The 26,987-nt window shown below is 39.9% G+C and overlaps 1 protein-coding gene and 1 long non-coding RNA gene across 3 annotated transcripts; one reads left to right on the top strand and one right to left on the bottom strand.

Annotated features, from left to right (window-relative positions):
* Positions 1–8,479: 8,479 nt before the first annotated feature.
* On the bottom strand, positions 8,480–24,569 carry Insl5 (insulin like 5). 2 transcript variants are annotated; one of them, XM_071618744.1, is made up of 3 exons: positions 24,094–24,569; positions 11,508–11,627; positions 8,480–8,977 (listed from the first exon to the last, which is right to left on the bottom strand). In XM_071618744.1, exons 1-3 carry the CDS (start codon positions 24,116–24,118, stop codon positions 8,745–8,747), a joined length of 378 nt encoding a protein of 125 aa, XP_071474845.1. In that variant the 5' UTR covers positions 24,119–24,569; the 3' UTR covers positions 8,480–8,744. The 2 variants fall into 2 exon arrangements, with proteins under 2 accessions (XP_071474845.1, XP_027805347.1); XM_027949546.3 differs by lacking the exon at positions 24,094–24,569 and having other exon boundaries at positions 11,508–11,682.
* A 224-nt stretch (positions 24,570–24,793) lies between these two features.
* LOC139707457 (uncharacterized) lies at positions 24,794–26,322 on the top strand. Its single transcript, XR_011709025.1, has 3 exons — positions 24,794–25,032; positions 25,526–25,680; positions 26,211–26,322. It is a non-coding gene; the product is annotated as an uncharacterized lncRNA (long non-coding RNA).
* Positions 26,323–26,987: the final 665 nt, after the last annotated feature.

The raw sequence follows: 26,987 nt of genomic DNA on the forward strand, positions 1-26,987 counted from the left end.
TCCCACAGGCCAAATGTGCAAAACATCCTCCTGCTGCGTTCCACCTCAGCTATCTTCTGAACTCATTTCTTTTGAGTAGCAATGTAATATAGGTGTTTGGGGGATTTTGTTTTTGTTTAAAAGCATAGGTTTGAAAATAAACATCTCCTTTTGCTGCCAATCTTTATTAGCTGTGTGCCTTTGGGAAGCGGCTAGTTCTCTGTGCCTGTTCCCTCAAAGGTAAAAATGAATATAATTGTGGTCACCACTTTGGTTCTTTTCATGAAGACTGAACAGGAAAAGTATACATAAAGTATCTGATGCATACTGGATGCTTACTCTCCACCTCTCATTTCTTTCCATAGAACCTGTTTCCTAAAAAATGGAGCAGATATTTTTGCAATTTCTGTTCATCACCATAATTCTATGCCTTATGTTACTTGGTTGGTTTTTTGTTTTCTTTCTTTTTAAACCTTTAATTGTCTGCTACTACCTTCTTTGAATGGCAAATACTTTCTCTTCAAGTCCACCTTTATTATATCTTATTCAGTCCCAAAGTTAGCCTTTCTTTGTTCATCTCTACTTATTTTTGGGTATCTTCTATTCAGAAGTCTTAGCTCCTACAGCAGTACTTTCTTGGTTTCTTACACTGATTTTGCTTTCTGCTACTTAATTTTTCCTTAGTGCCCATTTGAACTCATTTATTCTTTTCTTCACATGTATGGACAAACTACTAGCAATTTATTGAGACTTAAATATGTTAAGTATCTAATTAAAGTCTCCTGCAATCTCTTTTCAAATACTTCTTTACCAAGTTAACTAGTGCTTTTTAGTGCAAGATATAACTTGAAACTTATATGTCTCCACCCACCCATCAGGCTATTTCCCTACCTAGCAAGGCAAGGAACCAGTACAACCAGTATGGGGAGCACCGGGCTTCACTTACATTGATGATGAAAAAGGGAAAATGATGTTTCCCAGAGACAAAGATGAGGGTGTCATCCAATGTCCAGAAGGATAGATAATCAACCTGACTTGCTTAAGGGGTGCTGGGAAATCATTGTTTAAATTCATATGATATATATTAAGTTTAGATACCCATTTCATTTTAAAACTGAAGAAAAATAAACTATATTTTTGTTTAATTATACAAATGGTCCTTTGTATTTCCCTTTACCATGATAGGATAGCTAAAAATATATTTTTTGAAAAACACAGCTAATGTGCTTGCTTGTGTTCCAGTTTACAAGCACAAGTAAAAGTCACCTAAGGAATCACTTCAAAAACAAATAATACCATTTATTGACTGGGTTATTTGAGTTTTTGGTGTTAAGTTTTTTTGAGTTCTTTATGTATCCTGGGGATCACTGTTCTATCTGACCTGCGTGTGGCAAAAATTTGCTCCCAAAATGTGGGCTCTCTCTTCACATCATTGATTGTTTCTTTTTCTGAGAAGAAGCTTTTTAGTTTGAGTCCATCCCATTTATTAATTCTTGATTTTATTTCTTGCACTTTAGAAGTCTTGTTAAGGAAGTCAGGGCCTAATCCAATATGATGAATATTTTTCCTACTTTTTCCTCTATTAGGCACAGGATCCCTCGTCTAATTCTTAGGTCTTTGATCCACTTTGAGTTGAGTTTTGTGCATGGTGAGAAATAACTTAACACACACAAAAATCAAACAACCCAATCAATAAATGGGCTAGGGAGCTGAACAGACACTTCTCAGAAGAATATATACTTTCGATGAACAAATACATGAAAAAATGCTCAAAATCTCTAGTAATTAGAGAAATGCAAATCAAAATTACTCTTAAGATTTTTATCTCACACCAATCAGAATTGCAGTTATCAAGAATACAAACAACAGTAAATGTTGGTGAGGATATGGGGGAAAAGGCACACTCATACATTGCTGGTGGGATCACAAATTGGTGCAACCAATCAGGAAAGTAGTGTGGAGATTCCTTAGAAAACTTGGATGGAACCACCATCTGACCCAGCTATCTCACTCCTCAGTCTATACCCAAAGGACTTAAAATCAGCATACTATAGTAACACAGCCACATCAATGTTTATAGCAGCTCAACTCACAATAGCTAAACTGGAACCAAACTAGATGCCCTTCAATAGATGAAGGGATAAAGAAACTGTAGTATATATAAACAATGTAATATTACTCAGCACTAAAAGAGAATAAAGTTATGGCATTCGCAGGTAAATGGATAGAATTGGAGAATATAATGCTAAGCAAAGTAAGCCAATCCCCAGAAACCAAAGGCCAAATATTCTCTCTGATAAGTGAATGTTGATCCATAATGGGGGGGCATGGGAAAAATGGAGGAACTTTGATTGGGCAAAGGGAAGGGAAGGTTAGGAAGGGGGGATGGGGGCAGGAAAGATGGTGGAACGAGATGGACATCATTACCCTAGGTACATGTATGACTGCACATGTGGTGCGACTCTGCATCATGTACAATCAAAGAAATGAAAAGTCGTGCTGCAATTTTGTACAATGAATCAAAATGCATTCTGCTGTCATATATACCTAATTAATATAAGTTAATTAATTTTAAAAATAAAATGGGCAAAAAAAAAAAGAAATAGTACCAATCTGGAACATTCAGAGATTAGAGAAAGAGACCACTTCCTATCTTACTTTACAAGGCTAACTTAAGTCTGATATTAATATCTTATAAAAAGATTGCAAAAAAAGAAAATTACAAATAAATGTTTTTTATAAAAATGTTTTTAAAAATTCTAAGCAAAATGTTGCGAATAAAATAGTGATATGTAAAAATGGGACTACATTATTAATAATATATTATTAATAATATATTCTAGCAATTTGTTTGTGTGCAAATAAGTAAAAACTCACTTAAAAAGTTATATAATTGACTGTATGTGTATTGTATTTCAGTGATTTTTTAAAACTTTCACCAGGCTTAAGGTACTATATTACAGCTTTTTCTTCCAAATTTTTAAAGATCAGATAATAGCTTCACTTTATAAAACTAGAATAATTTTTATTGCCAAAATATATTAGAGATCAGTTTTTCTATGGACTTGGATACAAAAGTTCTAAATAAAATACTAACAAAGCCAGTTCTTCTGAATATTTGAAGAATACTACACCATTGTCAAACTTATTCTGAACAGAGTAATTTCAAAATAAGGAAACACCATCAATATAATTCTTCCCATTAGCAAAAGAGAAAAGCATAATATAATAAAATTAAATAAGTATTTGAAATATGTAACAACAAAGTCCATCATTATGTATAATTATAGTGCACCAAAATATGAAAAAAATAAATGTAATAAATTAGAAATTTAGAAGTCATTTCTAACAAAATACGTACTTGATAAATATGTAGTATAATACAGCTATTTAGATAAGCAAAAATAATGAGTATATATAATTTATGCATATATTAAATATTTTGCTTTGTTGTCTATAATTTTATGTATTTACTTTTTTTTGTGTGTGTGGTGTTGGGGGTTGAAACCAAGGCCTTGTGCATGTGAGGCAAGTATTCTACCATCTGAACTATACTCCCAGCCCTTGGTGTATTTACTTTTAATCAGCAAATGTCACTCAGAGTAAGGAACACTGAAGCCATCTCCATGGAGGGATGTCCATCACCATTGTTACAAAAATTCTTTCAGTGGCTGCCTTCCCAGTGAGACCTCTGCCCCCACCCAAGCCTCTCTATTTCCCTTCCATGGCTTATTTTCTTCTCAGAATCAGTCATTATCTGATATTTCTCTTCTTTACAGCTGCCTTCCTTGAAAATATTCACCTTTTTTGTCTATTTTATTCACAAATATATCCTCAGCATCTAAAACAGCATTTGGTACCTTATTCTCTAATTAAATAATTATTGAATAATAAATAATGTAATAAGACAAGAATGTGAACCAATGAATTCAGAAGTACCTTTTTACAAATAAATGATAATATTGTATACCTAGATACATTTACCTGTCATGCTGTTTATCATATTTTTACTCAACATCCCACCAAGTTTCTTTTGGGTAATAGAGTTCAACTTCTGCTTCATCAGTTCCTCCCATAACCTGTCTGCCTGTCTTTTTTAGTACTGCTGGGCCAACAGTGTGTGATCAGATGTCTCTGTATCTAGGAGACATCTGGTTTCTCTTCCCAGGCTTCATCATAGATGTGAAGTGGTTCCTTTCTTCTTCTTTTTCTTTCTTTTTTTTTTCTAATTTTGTTAATTTTATTTTTTTGTTGAGACATGATATTTGTACCTTCTTACAAGGCATTAGGTGCTGAATTAGTTGATATATAAATTGAGTAATGATCAAATCAGTGTAATCAGCTTATCTGTAACTTTAATCTCTCATTTCTATATAGTGAGTACATTCAAAATCCTCTCTCCTAACTATTTGAGGATATTACAATGCCTTATTATCAATCATATTCACTCTACCATGCCATAGAACACTAGAATTGATTCTTCCTAATTGTAACATTATATCCATTGGCCATTCTCTCCCCCCTACACACACACACACACACACACACACACTCACACACACGCACGCACACACTCACGCACACCCCTTTTTCCCCTCTTCTCCCCAGTCTCTAGTAACCACTCTCCTACACTTTATTTCTAATGTTGGAAACATTGTGTTTTCATTTCTGCAAGTCATTATGTATGTAATCATCAAAGTTGTAGAGATGTTCTCCATTTGTACATCCCAACTATTCGTGCAAGCTTGTGATTTTTGTTGACTGTTCAGTCTAAAATGGGATCAATTACAACGAAACAATAAAGGTCATATAGTTTGAGCCAGGAATGGTAGCACACATCAGTAATCCTTCCCAGTGAGACCTTCCCTAATGGTACTAAAACTTGAAAAATAGGCATTACAAAGAAGGTAAAATAAGCTGTTATTTCATCCAGAAAAACTTGTTGTCATTGTATATTTTCACTGGAAATTTAAACATTTACTTATGATTAAGTAAGAATCAAGGTTTTTTTTCAAAAGACCTGAAAATGTAGTCCTTTGACACCTCCTTGAGAAAAGCCAGGGGCGTATATGTATCAACCAAGTCCCATAAACAACAGAAACTCAGAGTGTGTTTGAGCAATAAGCTCCTTCCTGAAGTCTGGGCCACCTTTATTTTGCCTCTCTACTGCAAAGATAAAAGAACATTCTATTCTCATTCTAGAATTGAGAAACCAAGACCCAGATAGCCAAGCCAACTTGGGAGAATGAAGCAGGATGATTCCAAGTTCCTGAGCAACTTCGTGAGACTCTCCTCAAAATAAAAAGGCTTGGGAGTATAATTCAGTAGTAAAGAATCCCTGGTTCAATCCCCAGTAGTTAAAAAAGAAAAAAAGATTATGCAATTTGAGCCCTTGCTTTACTAATTATTCTGTAGCATCAGATAGGTTATTAAATTTCTTTGTACCTCCATATTTTCACATAAAATATGAGGATAAAAGTAATAGGGTGTTTCAATGTGTTTGTGAAATTTACTTAGATAATGTATGTAAAATGCTTAGCACACATTAATGCAATAAAATAGTAGTTTTTTTTCCAATTACTGTGGATAAAATACGTGGACCTTGCTGGTCTTTTCTAGTTTTGTTTTGTTTTAAATAATGTGTTTGGGGCTGGGGGATGTAGGTCAGTGGCAGAGTGCTTGTCTAGCATGCCTGAGGCACTGGGTTCGATCCTCAGCACCACATATAAATAAACAAGTAAAATAAAGGCATTCTGTCCATCTACAACTACAAATTTTTTTTTTAATTTTTAAAAAGAATGTGTCTGAAATTGAGCCAGGTGCAGTGGTGCACACCTATAATACCAGCAGCTTGGAAGGCTGAGACAAGAAGATTGCAAGTTCAAAGCTACCCTCAGCAACTTAGTGAGGCCCTAAGCACCTCAATGAGACCCTGTCTCTAAATAAAATACAAAAAGAAAAAAGAAAAGAAAAGGCTGGGAATGTGTCTCAGTGGTTGAGTCCTCAGTGTTCCATCCTTGGTATGTGTGTGTATGTGTGTGTGTGTATGTATGTGTGTGTGTGTATGTATGTGTGTATATATATATATAAAAGAATGCAACTGAAATTGATTTTCATGTTATTATTAAGTAATGGCAGTTGATTTCTGTAGGCCTGCCATCTCCAAGGAAATAAAGTCATTCTCAATTGTGAAACTTGTCTTAAATACTTACAATCTACAAGTCTTTTTATACTACAAGTTGTAAAAATCCTGTATTTCTTTTGAAGTTGGCAGAGTTAATATTTTACCACTGTTGTGTCTTAAACACTTTGAAACTTGATTCAATATGCTTTGATTTCACTGGTTTTCTTGTTTTCTAACTATTTTACATTATGTGCTTGCTTATAATATTTGTTTTATCTTAAAACATTCTGATTATACTATGGACATTCATTAAATAAACATAACAAATAAAAGAGAGAGACACACCTTTGGGGGAAAGCAAGGAATGAGAATTTGAGGGAGAATGTTAAGGATGCATTGTGGAGTTCCCAGCTCTTCTTCTAAAGGACACTTGGAGAGGGATGAGTATGGGAAGGTATGTAGGAATGGTATCAGTCTGGTGATCTCTTGGTTCTGATGGTCTGGTCAATCTCAGGATCCTTAGGCTGACATGGTCTTCATTATCTGATCAGGAAAAGTCCCCTAAATTAAATCTTTTTCATGATATCAGATCTCTCTTTTTAATTAACAATGTACAGGTAGATTGACAGATTTCCCAGGAACTGGCAGTCTCCTGCAAGAGAGACTGGTGTACCAAGTAACATGCTTGGAAAAGTATGTGGAACTTAAGAATTAAAATCTGGGGCTGGAGTTGTGGCTCAGTGATAGAGTGCTTGCCTGGCATGTGTGAGGCACTGGGTTCTATTCTCAGCACTATATATAAATAAATAAATTAAATAAAGGTTCATCAACAACTAATATATATATTATATATATCTACATATATATATATATATGGTTTAAAAAATTAAAATCTCATTTCCTGTTCTTCCTTCATGCCTTCTTTCTACCTATTTCTTATTTATTCTATCCTATCAGGAGTACCTTGTGGTAAAGAAAACTTTGACTAACAGTCCATTTAGTATGACTGCTTTGATTCATACTGAGCAGCTTAAGTTTGGATCCAGTAAAACACAATCCACTTAGCTGTGTTTAGCTGTGTGACTTAGGACACATTTTCTTTTTCTTTTTTAATTTTCAAAATTTTTTCTTTTTAGATATACATGATAGTAGTGTATTTTGACATATTATACACACACGGAATATAACTTATTCTAATTAGGCTCCCATTATTGTGGTTATGATGTGGAATTTCACTGGTGGTATAAATGAACATGGGAGAGTTATGTCCAATTCATTCTAGTGTCTTTCCTATTCCTGTCCCTTTTCCTTCGTTCATTACCCTTTGTCATAATTCCACTGAGCCTCAATTTCCTTATCTGTGCATTGATGATAAAGTACTGTTTGTAATGTATGAAGGAAGGGTTTAAATGCTATGCACAGCATGTTGACAAGACCACTCGACATGGAGGGGGTAGTGTTCAAAGATTGACTATGGTACTAATAAGAGTGGAACTTCAGTTGAACAGAAATTTTGACTTTTTTTACAACACAACTGAGGGGTTGGCTGTCAGAGTAGAAAAGAAAATGTTGTTTTGTGGTTGTCTTATCTTTTTATCTGTGAAGATATCTAACTGCACAACAATGGCTTGGCTATCTGGGTCTTGGTTTCTCAATTCCAGAATGAGAACTGTTAGAGTCTGTAAACAAGTCAAAATAACACCTGGCATTTTGCCAGGGGAATGTTAGCGTTCGTAAACAAGACTGGATGGTGCCTGGCAAAATGCCAGAGGGAGTGGTTTGAGAAGTAACAAAAGCGAGCCATTAAGTGTGGAGATTCCTTATTGGTTGACTGATGTATCTAGTTTATGCTAACTAGGTAAGCTGTGTGGAATGTATAAATACTGCTCCTGTCCTGCAATAAACGGCTCCTGTATCAATCTACACAAGTCGTTCGTCACCCCCCGGTTATTTTGCTGCAGCCGGACTGCGGCAGAGAACAAAATGTCCTTTTATCTCTGCAGTAGAGAGGCAAAATCAAGGTGGCCCAGACTTCAGGAAGGAGCTCATTGCTCAAACAAACTCTGAGTTTCTGTTGTTTATGGGACTTGATTGACACATATATGCCCCTGGCTTTTCTCAAGGAGGTATCAAAGGACTACATTTTCAGGTCTTTTGAAAAAAAAAAAACAAAAAAAAAACTCCTTGATTCTTATTTAACCATAAGTCAATGTTTAAATTTCCAGTGATACACAATGACCAACAAGTTTTTCTGGATAACAGCTCATTTTACGTCCTTTATAATGCCTATTTTTCAAGTTTTACTACCATCAGCATTTTCTATTTACTGTTGTAAAGGTATTCACAAATTTTAAAAGAAAAAAAATCACTATGAGCTTGGTTTAATGGCATTTTTATTTCAATTTGCACAGTATTTTAAATTTCAAAGCATTATTTAGAATTGGAAAAAAAGTGCATTCACCTTGGCAAAGGGAGAAAATAGGCCTCACTGTGTTTTTAACCACTAGATACAGCTTTTAGAAAAGACCTGCCAACTGAAAGCCATGTTCTATGATGGAATACTAGCATCCTACAAGGCAGTAGAACAAGGAGATTAAATGCATGCTAAAGCTCCGCCACCCATCGAGAATTTGCTTTTGCCTTAACAAAGTGTGCTCAGATCAGTCATGGAACAGCCCTCCGTGCAGCACAAAGTTTCTAAGTCTTGTCTTGACATCACCAAATGTTTCTTTGACTCCCAACGCCTTTCCGTGGGTATCTGTCCATCCCCAACATGTTCCTCGCCTGAGGAATCCACTTTGGGCAGGTCCTGGGCTATGTTTTCCTCAGAAGCCTCATGTCTATTTGGGAGTTGAAAGTAGTTTCTTTTCTCACCTGTAGGAAAGAAAAAAAAAATACTACCTTAAATAGCCCCAACAAAGAAGGCAGCAGCCACATTCTGCTCTTGAAGAAATGAATTAAATTTCTGAAATGAAATTGAATCCCACATGTGATTTTTAAAAATATTGTTCTGGTTTCAGAGAGATTTGGCCTTTGAGGAACAGCTCTGTCATGTCTACTCTTCATTTTGCAGAGTAGGAAACTTCAATTTAAAGAGTTAAGAGTGTCCATTGGCTGGTTAGAGCCAGATCAAGGCTTGACTGCTGCTGGCCACCTCTGCTGCTGGTCACCTCTGCTCCACAACTAGCAGCTTCCCAAGGTTTTAGTTACTTGCTATAAGCAAAGGAAAACCCTGTGTGTTCCGTACAACACTGATGAGAAAGGAAGGGCATGGAGACTTAAACTTCTATATCTGAAAATAAAATGTAGGACTTTGTTCCCAAAGTCCCCACATGGCTTCTCTCACAATTCATTTCAAACTTACTTAGCACACTAGCTATCACCAAGAAAAATTAGATGAATAAATGCTGGTTGGTAAACCAGTAATTAACTATATAAAGAATGTATGGGAAAACCTGTGAAAGTTTTAGTACATAACATTATGATTTTGGTGGTGTCTAAAAGAGATCGACTTATACATTCATTTCACTGCCCCAAATATTTCAGAGATATTTCAAATGTTTTTTTTTCCTAGTACATTTTGGTTTAGTAATCTAGAGAGCAACATAAATCCTAGTAAATATGCATACTCTCTTAAGATTAAAAAACCCTTATTGTTTCTATTGCTACCTAGTAATATAAGCCTCAATATTAAAGCAGTAATGGCAAGATCATGCTATTTCAAGATATTAGACCACCAAAATATGAACACTGTGGGTCATTTTCTAAAATATTTTGTTTACCAAGTTCATTTTAAGCTAAATTAGAATTTTTACAGTCTTATATGCAGTTGCAGCATTTATTACTAATCAGTTCTTATATTTTTTATTGTAAAGCATAACAAATAAAACCCATTGTTAAAATAGAATCTTTTAAAATTTTTTATTTGTTCTTTTTAGATACACATGACAGTAGTATATTTTGACATATATACAAGGAGTATGACCTAATCTAATTAGGATCCCAGTCTTGTGGTTATACATGATGTGGAGTTCACTGGTCATGTATTCATATATAAATATAGGTGAGTTATGTCTGATTCATTCTACTGTCTTTCCTATTCCCATCCCAATTCCCTTTTTAAATCAAGTACAAAAAGATGCATACTGTATGATCTGACTTAAATGTGGAATCTAAAAATAGTGGAAACACAGATGGAGAGAGGAGAATAGAAGTTACCTGGAGCTGGGGCAGGAGGATGGGATTTTGGGGAAATACTGGTCAAAAGGTACAAAATTTCATTTAAATGGAAGGATTAAGTTTGAGAGATCAACTGTACAACCTGGTGACTACAGTTAATAGCAACATATTCTATTGTTGAAAATTGCTAATAGAATAGATTTTTAGTTCTCACCACACATTCATGCACATACACACATACACAAGATAAATATGTGGGTGTTGTATGTGTTAAATAACTTAGCCATTTCACAGTGCATACAATATTAAAACAATATGTTGTATATACACAATTTTATTTGTTAATTTATAAAAAATAAAGTAATAAGTGCTGTAATTCATTGCAATAGTTTACTCCCTTTGATGCAGTGTAGAATAAACAAATATTTTGACTCTTGAAGCCAGATAGAACTGATTCGCTTCCTAGCCACACAGCTGACCCAGAAAACTGGGTGGAGAGTTTTCTCCTTGGTAAAATGGTAAACAGTGATAATATTACCTACTGCTTGCATCCTTATCAGACTGAATGAAATGATACATATAAAACTGCTTGGCACTTAATAAGTGCCCAATAAAAATCAGATTTCTTCCTTTCATCATTATTTGACACCTACCTGAATTCCAATTTATTACATTAAATAGTTATCTTGGTGTGAAAGTCTTGCTATGCCAATAGTCCCTTGAAATTGCTTACTTCTATGTATTGCACATTGATAACACCTGCAGTAGATGCTAAGCTCATGAAAGGAGCCAGGCAATCCTATGATTTCGAGCAAAAGACTAAAGAAAATGAGATCTTATCTTTTTTAAAGGTAACTCACCTGTTTCCCAAGCCAAATTCAGTTTATTTGGATAATCCCCCAGACTGATATAGAAATGGCTTAGCAGTTCTTAGAGAAATAGTTATTAAGATAACTGTTAAGCCAGGCGCAGTGGCACACACCTGTAATCCCAGCAATTTGGGAGGCAGAGGCAGGAGGATTGCAAGATTGAAGCCAACCTCAGCAACTTAGCAAGACCCTTTCTCAAAATATAAAATAAAAAATAAAAGGGTGGAGGATGCAGCTCAATGATAAGGCGCCTCTGAGTACAATCCCTAGTACCAAAAATAAAATAACTGTTAAGAAAATCTAAGGGGAAAAAAAGGCAGGTCTAGAGAGTAAGGGACACAAGTGAGCCAAATTACCTTGCTGAGCTTGAGGGATCCCCTCCAGGTGCCTTCTCCACCTGGAGCTGGCGCAGATGTATATGACTGTTCTTCTGTACTCCAGCCCACAGAGCTTCACAATCTCCTTGCTCCTCGCCTCTGAGATGGCAAATAGGACAGAGAGTAGAAACAGAGTGAAAATGGAGCCCTTCATTTTGCTCAGAACTGAATGAGAGTCAGATAGGGAGTAAATTGCCCGATCAAGTTTTAAAGAAACCCTCACCCTTTTGACCAATTTATACTAATATCCCTGACCCTTTATTGGTCAAAACCTCATTTTAACAATATTTGCTAAGCACATAGGTTACACTGTGAAGTTCTGATAATGTGTTTTTATGATCATTGCTAGCTATTCGGTCACTTCTGGAAACCATTATTTAACTGTTAGTTACGTTTGTGAGACAATAAACAGACACTCTCTTGGGAGACATCACGGAGACTCATGGACTCCAGAAGCAGCCAAGCATGAATCCCAGTCTCTGCTTTGCCACTTACTGACTGATGCAGGGCAAGTTTCAAACACTGAACCTTAATAACCGTATCAAAAGAATGGGAAACCCCACCTGATAAAAGATTTTTTTGAGTATTAAAAGCAACATCTATGTCAAGGTGGTGGAAAGCCACGCTTACCAATGCAGACTGACACGTCCTGGGTTTGATTCCTGGCTTCCCACTTACCAGATCTAGAATCTTGGAGCAAGTTTTTTCAGTATTCTTATTTGTAAAATTTGCTGCTGGTAATAGCTACGTCAGAGAGCTAACGAGATAACATGTCTCCCACTTGATACAATAAAGAGTCAACAATTTGCTGCCCTCTTCCCCAACCATCAGAACTGACTAGGAAAGACAACTTATGTTCAGAATTGAGGAGAACCTTGACTAAAATCTTCATTGCTATTCTTCACCCCTGACTTAAGTTGCCTTTCTAAGTACACCTTTCTATTATAACAGAAAACTGAAACTATAATCCCAAACAGCTAAATAATGAAATTTCTCTTTCCGTAAGCCCTCTGAAAACATATTTCTGCAAAGCTCTTAACCTAAACTGAGAAGGATGGCATTTAAGATCTCAAAGAATTGATGACTTGCTTTTGAGCAAATTGAGAAAATAACTGTTTAGTTGATTCTGTGGGGGGAAAAAGAATTCCCTCAGTCTGTGGCCAAGATCCTATCACCCACACTTCCTGGTCCATCATTTTCTTTTGTAGGAAGCAGGAAAAGACAATAAAACATATACATTCTGAACAAAAAGTATTCTCTCAGAAATCAACATTATTTCAAATAGTCTGACTTTCTCCATCTCTCTGATAGCAGCGTGGAGAACAGATGAAGGGTGGCAAGACTTGAGATAGGAAAAACAAAGAAAGACTATTGTGATCATTTAGATGAGGTGTGATGATGGCCTAAACTAAGGCCAGAGCAGAGTGTCTAGGGCAAAGGGCTATTCAAAAGACTGGAGGCTTGGTATTGATTGGGTATCAGGGTAATAATGTACAGAGAACAATGAAAAGTGGTATCTAAATTTCTGGCTTGCACAATTGAGAGGTATATAGAGTCATTTGCTATGAAGGGACCAAGGAAGGAGGAATAGTTTTGTGGTCAGACAAAGCTATTCCATCTTTTGATGGAGCAAAATTACAGGTGAATCTGTCTTTTGTCCAGGAGATAGCTGCATCACTAAACCTAACACACCTGGAGCACCAACAACTCTTCAGTTGTTTATAACCAAACTTCTTCCATCCTTTCAAGATTTGTATTCCCTGCCTTGATAATGCCAGTTTTCACAAAGCACTACAGTGGAGCTATGATCAGGGGCTATCAACTGGGATTTTTCACAACCCAATGGATGATCCCTTTCCTGAATGTCAGACATTCTGGAAACTGAGAAACTGAATCCTTTTGTCACCCTCACTTAATCCCTCTGTTTTCAAAATTAGTTTCCTTTTCTGCCAGCTTTGACGGTCTCTTCAGGGCTCATCTTGGGATGCTGGTGAAAGCCACTACAATCTGAACTCAGTCAATAGAAAAATGGAGGCAAGCTTACCAACCTGGTCAATTATCCAGATGAAAAAGTTAAAGGCCATAACAAAAGCCCTAGGTGTGCAGCCTCACATCTGGAGACCTCATTTTCCCCATTTTAAGTTCAGAGGGTTAGGCCGGATTGCTCAAGGGCTCTTCTGAACTTGAAATTCCAAGTCTTGCTATAATTACGTGATCATGTTATTCTTACCTCAAAAAGCTTCAGAGGCAAAGTGGACTGAATGATACATATATGATTGTGGGAAAACAAACTCCAATGTCATGTGTAACTATAATGAACTAATAAAAACATTTTTTAAAAGACAGGAAAAAAGGAATGAAAACCTAACAGGTTGTCATATAAGACTGTCCTCTCGGGTCTCCAAATAGCACTCCTTCCACATATTTCAGGGTCCAATTGGAAAACAATGAAAATGAATCTTTCCATTTATGACCAACCACAGTTTACTGTTTGTACACCTAACAGGAACATTTAAACCTTTTTGTTTGTAGGTTGACATAACTATTTGCCCTCATCTAGTCTGTTATTCAGTTTACTCTTTGTGTGGCTTTTAACATTGGGGCTGCTATAACAAAATACCAGTGACTGGGTAGTTTATAAATAACAGCAATTTATTTTTTATAATTCTGGAGGCTGGAAATAGGAAGGTCAATGTGCCAGCATTTTTAGATCCTGGTGAGAGCCCTCCTCTGGTCTGTAGACTGATGCTTTCTCACTATCTCACATGGTGGTAGGGTAAACTAGTTTTCTGGGGTCTCTTTCATAAGAGCATTAATCTTAATTATGAAGACTCTGTCCTCATGATCTAATCACTTTCCTAAGCCCTCAATTTCTAATACCATCATTTGGCAGTTAAAATTTCAATATGACTTTTTGGGGACACATACATTCAGGCCATAATAATATGTAACGGTCCTACATTATAGTTTCCCCATTTGTGAGAAATAACCTATCTTTCATAATGTTATTTTGAAGTTGCAGTGAATTAAAATAAATAAAGCACCTATTATAATATGTGGTGCTTATAGATAATAACTTAGCATCATTTGCAATGGATTAACAGTTTTTATGTTTGGTTGGAACTAGTTAGTATGGGAACTTTACTGTGTAACTCTCAATCCTAAACAATCCATAAATTTGCACTGCTGTAGTCATTTTCTTTTTTGCCTTTTATTCTTCCACAAATAAATTCCAAAAAGGTAGTGTAAAGGTTAAATTTAAGTTTTGCTCTCCTGTTAAGTTTAAGTTCTGTTTTCCTGGAACCCGAAACTTATGTCAAAAACAGTTACTTATGTCAAAATGTACCCTGACCCAACACCCGCTGACAAAACGCATGATTATTCTGTAATGGTTATTTTGTAACAATCCCACCCTCGCACCCTAACTGCCATATGACCTTCCCTGTTTAAACACTGCATAAAACTCTGCTTAAGCTGTGCTCAGAGCTCCAGCTTCTCTCAGGAGAACTCTGAGCCCCAGCATGCTGGTCCAGTAAACCCCTTTGCTTTTGCATGAGACAGTCTCTTGGTGGTCCTTTCCTCCGACGTTTGCCCGACCCTAACATTTGGGGGCTCGTCCGGGATTCGGCAGCGGCGGACGAAAGACCCCAACGGACATTTCTCGGGGGAAGTAAGGCGCCTCCTTTTTGTTTTGATTTTGTTTTCTTCGTTGCGATCGCTCAGGACTTTTAATTTTAGGGCTTGGCAAGGTGGCTGTTGGCGGAAAGTGTAAGTTCTCCCCAACGGTGGTGGACAGACGTGTCCAGAAGCCACAGGTCACATCCCCAGGGGACGCCTTGGTGGACTCGGGAAATCGAGGGACGGAAGTGCCCCAGATGCGAGGGACAGAAGAGCCCTCAGCTCAGGTGTATTTTGCCACTGATTCAGACTCAGTGACTCTGTTGCCAGCCCGTCAGGTTCTGCCGGCTACTCAGTTTTGGTTTCTATTTCAAACTTGTGGTGGACTTCTATTGTTTGTCTTTGTTGTCTGTGTCATTACTTTCACTGTTTGCATATCCCTCATTATGGGACAAGGTACCTCAACTCCCCTGTCTTTGACCCTTGATCATTGGACTAAAGTCCACTCAAGGGCCCAGAATCTCTCTTTTTCAGTGAAACGCCGGACCTGGCAGACTCTCTGTACATCAGAATGGCCCACTCTCGGAGTCGGATGGCCCCCAGAAGGATCCTTCCACCTCCCTCTAATCCGAAAAGTCAGAAATATTGTCTTCCAGCCGGGGCCACATGGTCATCCAGATCAACAGCCATATATTCTCACTTGGCAGAACCTCTGTAAATCTCCCCCTTCATGGGCGAAACCTTTTCTTGTACCTGCCTCCACCTCTACCCCCACCATTCTGTCCCTCAAACCCTCCGCTCCTTCTCCTCTTCCTCCCCCTCTTCCCTCCATCCTCCCTGAATCTCAGGATCTAACCTTACTAGATTCCCCTCCTCCACCCCCATATCCCTTGCCCCTCAGCTCCCAACGTCCTATAGACAATTCCCCTGAAGCAGATCCGATCCCTTTGGTAGAGGAAACTGCTCCAGATGACTCCCTTGCGGTAAGCCCAACTCCTCCTCCATCTGAGGAAATTGGGCCAGCAGGGGGAACCCGCCAATGGCGAATAATTAAGAATCCTGATGCTCCAGTAATGCTCCCCCTCCGCCCCTACGGGCCAATGATTGATGATGGACAAGGGGGAGAAATACAAGTTTACCAATATTGGCCCTTCTCCTCTTCTGATCTATATAACTGGAAAAATAATAAACCCCCTTTTTCTAAAGATCCCACCTGACTCACAGGTTTAATAGAGTCACTGATGTTTTCACACCAGCCTACTTGGGATGATTGCCAACAGCTTCTAGGGACCCTCTTCACAACTGAGGAACGAGAGAGGATCCTCCTGGAATCCAGGAAAAATATTCTTGGACCAGATGGACGACCGACCCAACTTCCCAATCTAATTGAAGCTGCCTTTCCCCTGAACAGACCCAACTGGGATCCCAACACCCTCGAAGGTAGGGAGCATCTGTCCACTTATTGCCGGACTCTAATAGCGGGTCTCCGAGCGGCCGCCAGACGGCCAACTAATCTGGCCAAGGTAAGAGAGATTATCCAGAGGAGCACCGGCCTGCTGAGAGGCAGAGCCGCCACCCACCCCCCGCGCCTGCCAGGTAGGCGGAACTGTGACCACCGACAGAAAAGGCCCAGTGGCCCGCGGCGGGACAGAGCTTCCAATCACTCCTGCAAGGTAGGCGGGCCTGCGACCCACCGGCAGAAGAGGAGCAGCGGCCTGCTGAGAGGCAGAGTCGCCCCCTCCCCCTGCACCAGCAAGGTAGACAGAACTGTGACCACCCACAGAGCAGGCCCAGCGGCCTGCTGAGGGGCAGAGCTGCCCCCCAACCCCCGTGCCTGCCAAGTAGGCGGAACTGTGACCACCGACAGAAAAGGCCCAGTGGCCCGCGGCGGGACAGAGCTTCCAATCACTCCTGCAAGGTAGGCGGGCCTGCGACCCACCGGCAGAAGAGGAGCAGCGGCCTGCTGAGAGGCAGAGCCGCCCCCTCCCCCTGCACCGGCAAGGTAGAGGGAAATGGGACCACCCACAGAGCAGGCCCAGCGGCCTGCTGAGAGGCAGTGTCTCCCCCTCCCCCTGTGCTGCCAAGGTAGACGGAACTGTGACCACCATCAGAACAGGCCAGACCTGCAACTGACAGACAGAACAGGCCCAGTGGCCTGAGGAAGGGTAGAGCCGCCCCGCCCCCCGCGTCTGCAAGGTAGGCGGACCTGCGACCCACTGGCAGAACAGCCCCAGAGGCCTGCAGAGGGGCAGTGCCGCTGCCTGCGCCTGCAAAGTAGGCAGAACTGCGACCACCGACAGAACAAGCCTAGCGGCCCGCAGAAGGACAGAGCCGCCGCCCGCGCCTGCAAGGTAGGCGGACCTGCTACCGACCGGCAGAGCAGGCCCAGTGGCCTGCCGGCATGGTAGGCACATTGCCCCAATTGGAGGAGGGGCAGAGCCGCCACCCACGCCTGCGAGGGAGACTTTGCAACCATACAAGACTAATATAAATATATAGGGGGAAAATTCAATAGCACAACAGTTTCACCAAGTAAAAGGAACGCGAACAGTATGAAGAGACAAGGAAAGAAAGGATCACAAGCAATGCAGGTCAACTCAACGTTAGAAGAGGTAATAGCTGCAGCAGATGGAATGTCAGATAAAGAATTCAGGATATACATGCTTCAGATGATCTGGAGTCTCAAGGAAGACATCAGACAGCAAAATCAGACAATGAAAGATCACTTCAACAATGAATTACATAAACAAATCCAAGAAGCAAAAGATCAACTATACAGGGAGATAGAGGTTATAAAACACAAACAAACAGAAATCCTAGAAATGCAGGAAGCAATAAACCAACTTAAAAACTCAATTGAGAATACTACCAGCAGAGTAGAACACTTAGAAGATAGAACATCAGACAATGAAGATAAAGTATTTCAACTTGAAAAGAACATATACAGCTCAGCAAGACTGTTAAGAAACCATGAGCAGAACATCCAAGAAATATGGGATAACATCAAGAGACCAAATTTAAGAGTCATTGGGATACAGGAAGGGACAGAGTTTCAAACCAAAGGAATGAGCAATCTATTCAATGAAATAATACGAGAAAACTTCCCAGACTTGAAGAATGAGACAGAATCCCAAATCCTAGAAGCCTACAGGATGCCGAATGTGCAAAATCATAAGAGACCCACACCTAGACACATTATAATGAAGATGCCCAACATACAGAATAAGGAGAGAATTTTAAAAGCTACAAGAGAAAGGAAGCAGATCACATTTAGGGGTAAGCCAATCAGGATAACAGCTGACCTTTCAACACAGACTCTGAAAGCTAGAAGATCCTGGAATAACATATTTCAAACACTGAAAGAAAATGGGTTCCAACCAAGAATTGTGTTTCCAGCGAAATTAAGCTTCAGGTTGGAAGATGAAATTAAAACCTTCCACGATAAACAAAAGTTAAAAGAATCTGCAGCTAGAAAACCATCTATTCTAAACATCCTTGGCAAAACATTACAGGAAGAGGAAATGGAAAATAACAATGAAAACCAACAGTGGGAGGTAGGACAGTAAAGGGGGGAAAAATAATCAAAGAGGAAAACAAACCATGTTTAGTAACATAAATAAACAAATATGGCTGGAAGAACAACCCATATCTCAATAATAACCCTAAATGTTAATGGCTTAAACTCACCAATCAAGAGACACAGGCTAGTAGAATGGATCACAAAACAAGACCCAACAATATGCTGCCTACAGGAGACGCATTAGATAGGAAAAGACATACATAGGCTGAAGGTGAAAGGTTGGGAAAAATCATATCACTCATATGGACTTCGGAAACAAGCAGGAGTGTCCATACTCATATCAAATAAAATAGATTTCAAGCCAAAGTTAATCAAAAGGGATAAAGAGGGACACTGCATACTGCTTAAGGGAACCATACACCAACAAGACATAACAATCATAAATATATATGCCCCAAACAATGGTGCAGCTATGTTCATCAAACAAACTCTTCTCAAGCTCAAGAGTCTAATAGACCACCATACAATAATCATGGGAGACTTCAACACACCTCTCTCGCCACTGGACAGATCTTCCAAACAAAAGTTGAATAAGGAAACTATAGAACTCAATAACACAATTAATAACCTAGACTTAATTGACATATATAGAATATACCACCCAACATCAAGCAGTTACACTTTTTTCTCAGCAGCACATGGATCCTTCTCAAAAATAGATCATATATTATGTCACAGGGAAACTCTTAGACAATACAAAGGAGTAGAGATAATACCATGCATCCTATCTGATCATAATGGAATGGAACTGAAAATCAATGATAAAAGAAGGAAGGAAAAAGAATATATCACTTGGAGAATGAAAAATAGGTTACTGAATGATCAATGGGTTATAGAAGACATCAAGGAGGAAATTAAAAAATTCTTAGAGATTAATGAAAACACAGACACAACATATCGGAATCTATGGGACACATTGAAAGCAGTTCTAAGAGGAAAATTCATTGCTTGGAGTTCATTCCTTAAAAAAAGAAAAAACCAACAAATAAATGATCTCATACTTCATCTCAAAATCCTAGAAAAAGAAGAGCAAAACAACAGCAAAAGAAGTAGAAGGCAAGAAATAATTAAAATCAGAGCTGAAATTAATGAAATCGAAACAAAAGAAACAATTGAAAAAATTGACAAAACTAAAAGTTGGTTCTTTGAAAAAATAAACAAAATCGACAGACCCTTAGCCATGCTAGCAAAGAGAAGAAGAGAGAGAACTCAAATTACTAGCATACGGGATGAAAAAGGCAATATCACAACAGACACCTCAGATATACAGAAGATAATCAAAAATTATTTTGAATCCTTATACTCCAATAAATTAGAAGATAGTGAAGGCATCGATAAATTTCTTAAGTCATATGATCTGCCCAGATTGAGTCAGGAGGATATAGACAACCTAAACAGACCAATATCAATTGAGGAAATAGAAGAAACCATCGAAAGACTACCAACTAAGAAAAGCCCAGGACCAGATGGGTATACAGCAGAGTTTTACAAAACCTTTAAAGAGGAACTAATACCAATACTTTTCAAGCTACTTCAGGAAATAGAAATAGAGGGAGAACTTCCAAATTCATTCTACGAGGCCAACATCACCCTGATACCTAAACCAGACAAAGACACTTCAAAGAAAGAAAACTACAGACCAATATCTCTAATGAACCTAGATGCAAAAATCCTCAATAAAATTCTGGCGAATCAGATACAAAAACATATCAAAAAAATTGTGCACCATGATCAAGTAGGATTCATCCCTGGGATGCAAGGCTGGTTCAATATACGGAAATCAATAAATGTTATTCACCACATCAATAGACTTAAAAATAAGAACCATATGATCATCTCGATAGATGCGGAAAAAGCATTCGACAAAGTACAGCATCCCTTTATGTTCAAAACTCTAGAAAAACTAGGGATAACAGGAACATACCTCAATATTGTAAAAGCAATCTATGCTAAGCCTCAGGCTAGCATCATTCTGAATGGAGAAAAATTGAAGGCATTCCCTCTAAAATCTGGAACAAGACAGGGATGCCCTCTCTCTCCACTTCTCTTCAACATAGTTCTCGAAACACTGGCCAGAGCAATTAGACAGACGAAAGAAATTAAAGGCATGAAAATAGGAAAAGAAGAACTTAAATTATCACTATTTGCAGATGACATGATTCTATACCTAGCAGACCCAAAAGGGTCTACAAAGAAACTATTAGAGCTAATAAATGAATTCAGCAAAGTGGCAGGATATAAAATCAACACGCATAAATCAAAGGCATTCCTGTATATTAGCGACAAATCCTCTGAAATGGAAATGAGGACAACCACTCCATTCACAATATCTTCAAAAAAAATTAAATACTTGGGAATCAACCTAACAAAAGAGGTGAAAGACTTATACAATGAAAACTACAGAACCCTAAAGAGAGAAATAGAAGAAGATCTTAGAAGATGGAAAAATATACCCTGTTCATGGATAGGCAGAACTAACATCATCAAAATGGCGATATTACCAAAAGTTCTCTATAGGTTTAATGCAATGCCAATCAAAATCCCAACGGCATTTCTTGTAGAAATAGAGAAAGCAATCATGAAATTCATATGGAAAAATAAAAGACCCAGAATAGCAAAAACAATGCTAAGCAGGAAGTGTGAATCAGGCGGTATAGCGATACCAGACTTCAAACTATACTACAGAGCAATAGTAACAAAAACAGCATAGTACTGGTACCAAAACAGGCGGGTGGACCAATGGTACAGAATAGAAAGGGAAAAATAATACAAGGGGGACAAATGAATGTCAGTAGAGGGGGCAGAGAGAGAAGAGGGGAGGGGAGGGGAGGGGAGGGGGGATAGTAGAGGATAGGAAAGGCAGCAGAACACAACAGACACTAGTATGGCAATATGTAAATCAATGGATGTGTAACTGATGTGATTCTGCAATCTGTATGTGGGGTAAAAATGGGAGCTCATAACCCACTTGAATCAAAATGTGAAATATGATATATCAAGAACTATGTAATATTTTGAACAGCCAACAATAAAAAATTAAAAAAAAAAGAGAGATTATCCAAGGGCCTAATGCGTCACCCTCAATGTTTCTAGAGAAAATTATGGAAGCATATAGGAGATATACTCCTTTTGATCCTCAGGCAGAGGACCAAAAGGCATCTGTTGCAATGGCCTTCATCGGGCAAGCTGCCCTAGATATTAAAAAAAAGCTACAACGTTTAGATGGACTACAAGATATGACTTTAAGAGATTTAGTCAGAGAGGCTGAGAAAGTGTATTATAAAAGGGAGACAGAGGAAGAAGGGAGAAAGAAAGGGAAAAGAAGGAAGATGAAAGGAATAAAAGACAGACTAAGATGTTGGCAAAGGTCCTGGTCACAGCAGCAGACAGACTAGAAGTTAAAAAGCAAGGAGACAGAAAAGGGTACCTGGGCCCACGCTAAAAATCGCCCTTGGCTTCAGACCAATGTGCTAACTTTAAGGAATAGGGACACTAGGCCAGAGAATGCCCTAAAAGGAAACAGTCACGCCAGCCAGCCATCCTAACCCTGGAAGATGATTAGGGGAGTCATGGCTCGGACCCCCTCCCCGAGCTCAGGGTAACTTTTGAAGTGGAGGGGACCCCAGTAAACTTCAAACTGGACACAGGAGCAATATACTCAGCCCTTAAAACTCCATTGGGCCCCTTATCAAACAAGAGGTCACTAGTTCAAGGGGCTAATGGCAGTAAATATTGGGCTTAGACAACTAAGAGAACTATGGACTTGGGGAAGGGTAAAATTCATCACTCTTTCTTGGTAATCCCAGAATGTCCGACCCCATTGATGGGCAGAGATCTGCCAAAATAACCTTTAACCCTGATGGTCCCCAAGTGGAGTTTCTGAACCCTTCAGTAAAGACTCCCATAGTCACAGCTTTAACTATGTCAGTAGATGATGAACATCAACTCTTCATGCCCTCTAAGACTGATCAAATGGGCAAGCTACCCCCAAAATGGATAATAAATTACCCCGATGCCTGGGCAGAAACTGCTGGACTAGGTTTAGCAGTCAAACAGCCTCCGATAGTAGTGAAATTAAAAACCTCTGCCTCCCCAATCAATATTAAACAATATCCTCTAAACAAAAAAGCTAAAAATGGAATAAGGCCTCATATTCAAAAATACTTGGCTCTAGGGGTCCTAAGGCCCTGCCAAATGGCCTGGAACACTCCCCTACTGCCAGTAAAGAAACCTAGAGGAGACTATCATCCTGTGCAGGACTTAAGGGAAGTCAACAACAGAGTACAGGACATTCACCCCACAGTACCTAATCCATATAATCTGCTTAGTACTCTAAATCCTGAACAAAAATGGTATACTGTCCTGGACTTAAAAGATGCCTTCTTTTGTTTGCCTTTACATAAAGATAGCCAGCTACTGTTTGCTTTTGAGTGGGTGGATCCAGAAACAGGAACATCTGGCCAACTAACCTGGACTAGACTCCCACAGGGGTTCAAAAACTCCCCCACTCTCTTTGATGAAGCCCTCCACAGGGACCTCAATAACTTCAGGACTACACACTCAGGAGTCACCCTGCTTCAATATGTGGATGACCTGCTGCTGGCAGCTGACACCAAGGAAAACTGTGAGTCTGAAACACGAGCACTATTATCCGAGCTTGCTCAGCTTGGATACAGAGCTTCTGCCAAAAAGGCTAAAATCTGCCAGCAAGAAGTTATTTTCCTGGGCTATTCCCTTAGAGATGGCAAAAGATGGCTCACAGGGCCCAGAAAACAGACTGTTGTGCAGATACCGCCCCCATCTAATAGGAGGCAACTTAGAGAGTCTCTCGGGACTACTGGCTTTTGTAGATTATGGATTCCTGGGTTTGTATCCCTAGCTGCTCCTTTGTACCCACTGTTGAAGGCAAACACCCAATTCCAATGGACCCCCAAACATCAGCAAGCTTTTAATGATATTTAAAAGGCACTGCTATCTGCTCCAGCTCTAGCACTTCCGGAAGCAGAAAAGCCCTTTACTCTTTACATTGAAAAAAAAAAATAGCCCGAGGAGTGCTCACTCAGACTTTAGGGCCCTGGAAGAGACCTGTAGCCTACCTGTCCAAAAGGCTAGATCCAGTGGCTAGCGGGTGGCCCCATTGCCTAAAAGCTATAGCAGCAGCGGCCCTTCTAATAAAAGATGCTGATAAATTAATGCTGGGACAGAAGCTAACCATTATAGCCCCTCATGCCCTGGAGAACATCATTCGTCAGCCTCCAGACAGATGGCTATCAAACTCTAGAATAACTCACTATCAGAGCCTGTTGCTTGACAAAGACAGAATAACACTGGGACCCCCAGCCCCACTTAACCCAGCCACACTCCTACCTGAAGAATCATCAGAGCCTGTCATCCATGACTGTCAACATATACTGGCAGAAGAGACCAGTATACGACAGGATCTAAAGGATCAGCCACTGCCCCATCCTGAAGTCGTGTGGTTTACGGACGGCAGCAGCTTCCTCCAGGACTGTAAGCGGAGAGCTGGGGCAGCAGTAGTTAGCAGGACAAAAGTCATCTGGTCCTTTAGTCTCCCGGAAGGGACATCTGCACAAAAGGCAGAGCTGATCGCTCTTACGAAGGCATTAGAACTAGCAACAGGCAAAAAGACCACCATATATACTGATAGCCGATATGTGTTTGCTACTGCCCATATACATGGGGCTATTTATCAGCAAAGGGGGCTATTAACCTCGGCTGAAAAAGAAATAAAAAACAAAGATGAGATTCTCCGCCTTCCTCAGCAGTGCAAAACCCCAAATAACTAGCTATAGTGCACTGCCCAGGGCATCAAAAGGGAAATGATCCCGTGGCGGTCTGAAACAGAAGGGCAGATGAGGAAGCTAAGTTGGCAGCTCTGACCGGAGTAACCATGTTAACACTTTCCTCACCGGGGGAACAACAGTCAGGAGATTTAACTGCATCGGAGTACCCAGGCAATTTAACACCTGAGGACACTGAAACTGAACTCCTTGACTCCACCGGGCCTAGCCTGCAATTTCAAAAAGCCCTACACTACGTTAAAGATGTGCATCAACTCACTCACCTTGGTTCAAAAAAACTACAGGCATTCCTGAAGGACCAAGAGCAGAAATTTCCGCTGACCAGCACACAACGAAAAGAAATAGCCAAACGGGTAATAAAAGCCTGCCGGGTCTGTCAATTGGTTAATGCTTACCCTTCCAAGCTTCCTACAGGGAAGCGCCTACGAGGGACCAGACCAGGACAATTCTGGGAAATAGACTTTACTGAAATTAAACCAGCAAGGTATGGACTTAAGTATCTTCTAGTTTTTTGTAGATACTTTTTCAGGGTGGGTTGAAGCCTTCCCCACGAAAAAAGAAACAGCTCAAGTGGTAATCAAAAAGATCCTGGAGGACATCTTCCCGAGATTCGGCCTGCCTAAGGTAATAGGGTCCGATAATGGACCGGCGTTTGTGGCCCAGGTAAGTCAGGGATTGGCCAGGACCCTGGGGATTAATTGGAAGTTACATTGTGCTTATAGACCCCAGAGCTCAGGACAGGTAGAAAGGATGAATAGGACTATTAAAGAGACCTTAACAAAATTGAGCTTAGAGACCGGCATAAAAGATTGGACTATGCTCCTACCTTATACACTGTTTCGTGCAAGAAATACTCCCTCAGTCTCTTTATGTAATCTTACCCCCTATGAAGTTCTCTATGGTACCCCTCCTCCAATAAGAGACCTAACCCCAACTTTGAAACTTAATGATTCCTTCCATACTCCCTTGCTTGACAGACTTAAAGCTCTTGAAAAAACCCAGCAGTACCTGTGGAAACAGCTGGCTGCTTCCTGCCAACCTGGAGACGAAGGGACCCCACACCAATACCAAGTGGGAGACTTCGTCTATATAAGACGACATCAGGTGTCATCCCTGGAGCCTCGCTGGAAAGGTGCCGCAGTCTGGCTGGGCACAAAATCACGAGCCACTCAAGCAGGAACAAAGTTTATTTTTTGAAACTGCCGCCAATGTCCGATACCGCCCGGGAAGAATTTTTTCTTCCACCCACGCGGCCTCCGCTCGGACCCGCAGAGAGAGCTCCTCCCCCAGAACTCCCTCCTACTGTACTTCCCCAACCAATGGGAACTCTCCAGGAGTCCCATAGCCGGCCTAGGTGAACAGCAGGAGTCCAATATCCATATGAATGCAAATCTTAACATAATCATATCATCTCAATGGCTAGCTGGCGTCACCTTTCGACCAAAAATGCCATGCATCATATACTTGGCTCTTAGCATCTCCCCCCTTCTGTTTAAGCAACAAGCAATCTGGCTAGGGACCGTGCCTGTTAGGTTTGTCCAATTCAACATATGGTTCTTACCCGTCATCGGAAAACTGACTTTTAGGTGTCAGCCTCCTGTCTTAGGTTGATACCACTGCAATTGGATCATACCCGTCACTGACTACCGGTCCAGCAGAAAGGAACCTGGTGGGCATGTGACTCAGGGTTAACTCCTTGCATTTCAGCCCAGATATTTAACAACTCTGTAAATTATTGTGTAATGGTACAAATATTTCCCAGAGTGCTCTATCATGACGCAAATCCATTTGAAGATCAAATAAGGGGATATACCACCCGATTCCGCTGGGAACCTGTGTCCCTCACTTTAGCCATATTATTAGAAATAGGAGTTGCTATAGGAGTGGGTACAGGAACCGCTGCCCTGGTCCATGGGTCTCAACAAATGGCCCAATTACAAGCAGCAATAGATCAGGACTTAAAAACATTAGAAACCTCCATCACAGCCTTACAAGAGTCCCTAACCTCTCTCTCTAAAGTTGTTTTACAAAATAGACGAGGGTTAGACCTCCTCTTCATGAGGGAAGGGGGACTCTGTGCTGCCCTAAGGGAGAAATGTTGCTTCTAGGCTGACCATAGTGGGGTAGTCAAAGAATCAATGACTAAATTAAGAAAACACCTTGAGGAGCGACAACGAGAGAGAGAAACTCAAAAAGGATGGTTTGAGTCTTGGTTCACACAATCCCCCTGGCTAACTACACTCTTATCAGCCCTAGCTGGTCCTTTAATAATCCTCATGTTATTGTTAACTGTGGGACCCTGTTTACTCAACCGTGTGGTCTCCTTTCTCCAAGCTCAAATTGGACAAGTTAAACTTATGGTAATAAGACAACAGTATGTCCCTTTAGCAGACACAGAGTGTGATACCCCTCAATAATCTGTCACTTCTAAGATTAGAA

Source organism: Marmota flaviventris, chromosome 10, assembly GCF_047511675.1.
Source record: "Marmota flaviventris isolate mMarFla1 chromosome 10, mMarFla1.hap1, whole genome shotgun sequence".
Lineage (NCBI taxonomy): Eukaryota > Metazoa > Chordata > Mammalia > Rodentia > Sciuridae > Marmota > Marmota flaviventris.

Bases quoted from the DNA above. Each gene is read 5' to 3' on its own strand.
- Insl5 (XM_027949546.3), bottom strand. From the start codon at position 11,682: ATGAAGGGCTCCATTTTCACTCTGTTTCTACTCTCTGTCCTATTTGCC. The intron at 8,978-11,507 runs GTAATTTGGCTC...TCTTTCCTACAG, and splicing joins GATCCCTCAAGCTCAGCAAG to GTGAGAAAAGAAACTACTTT.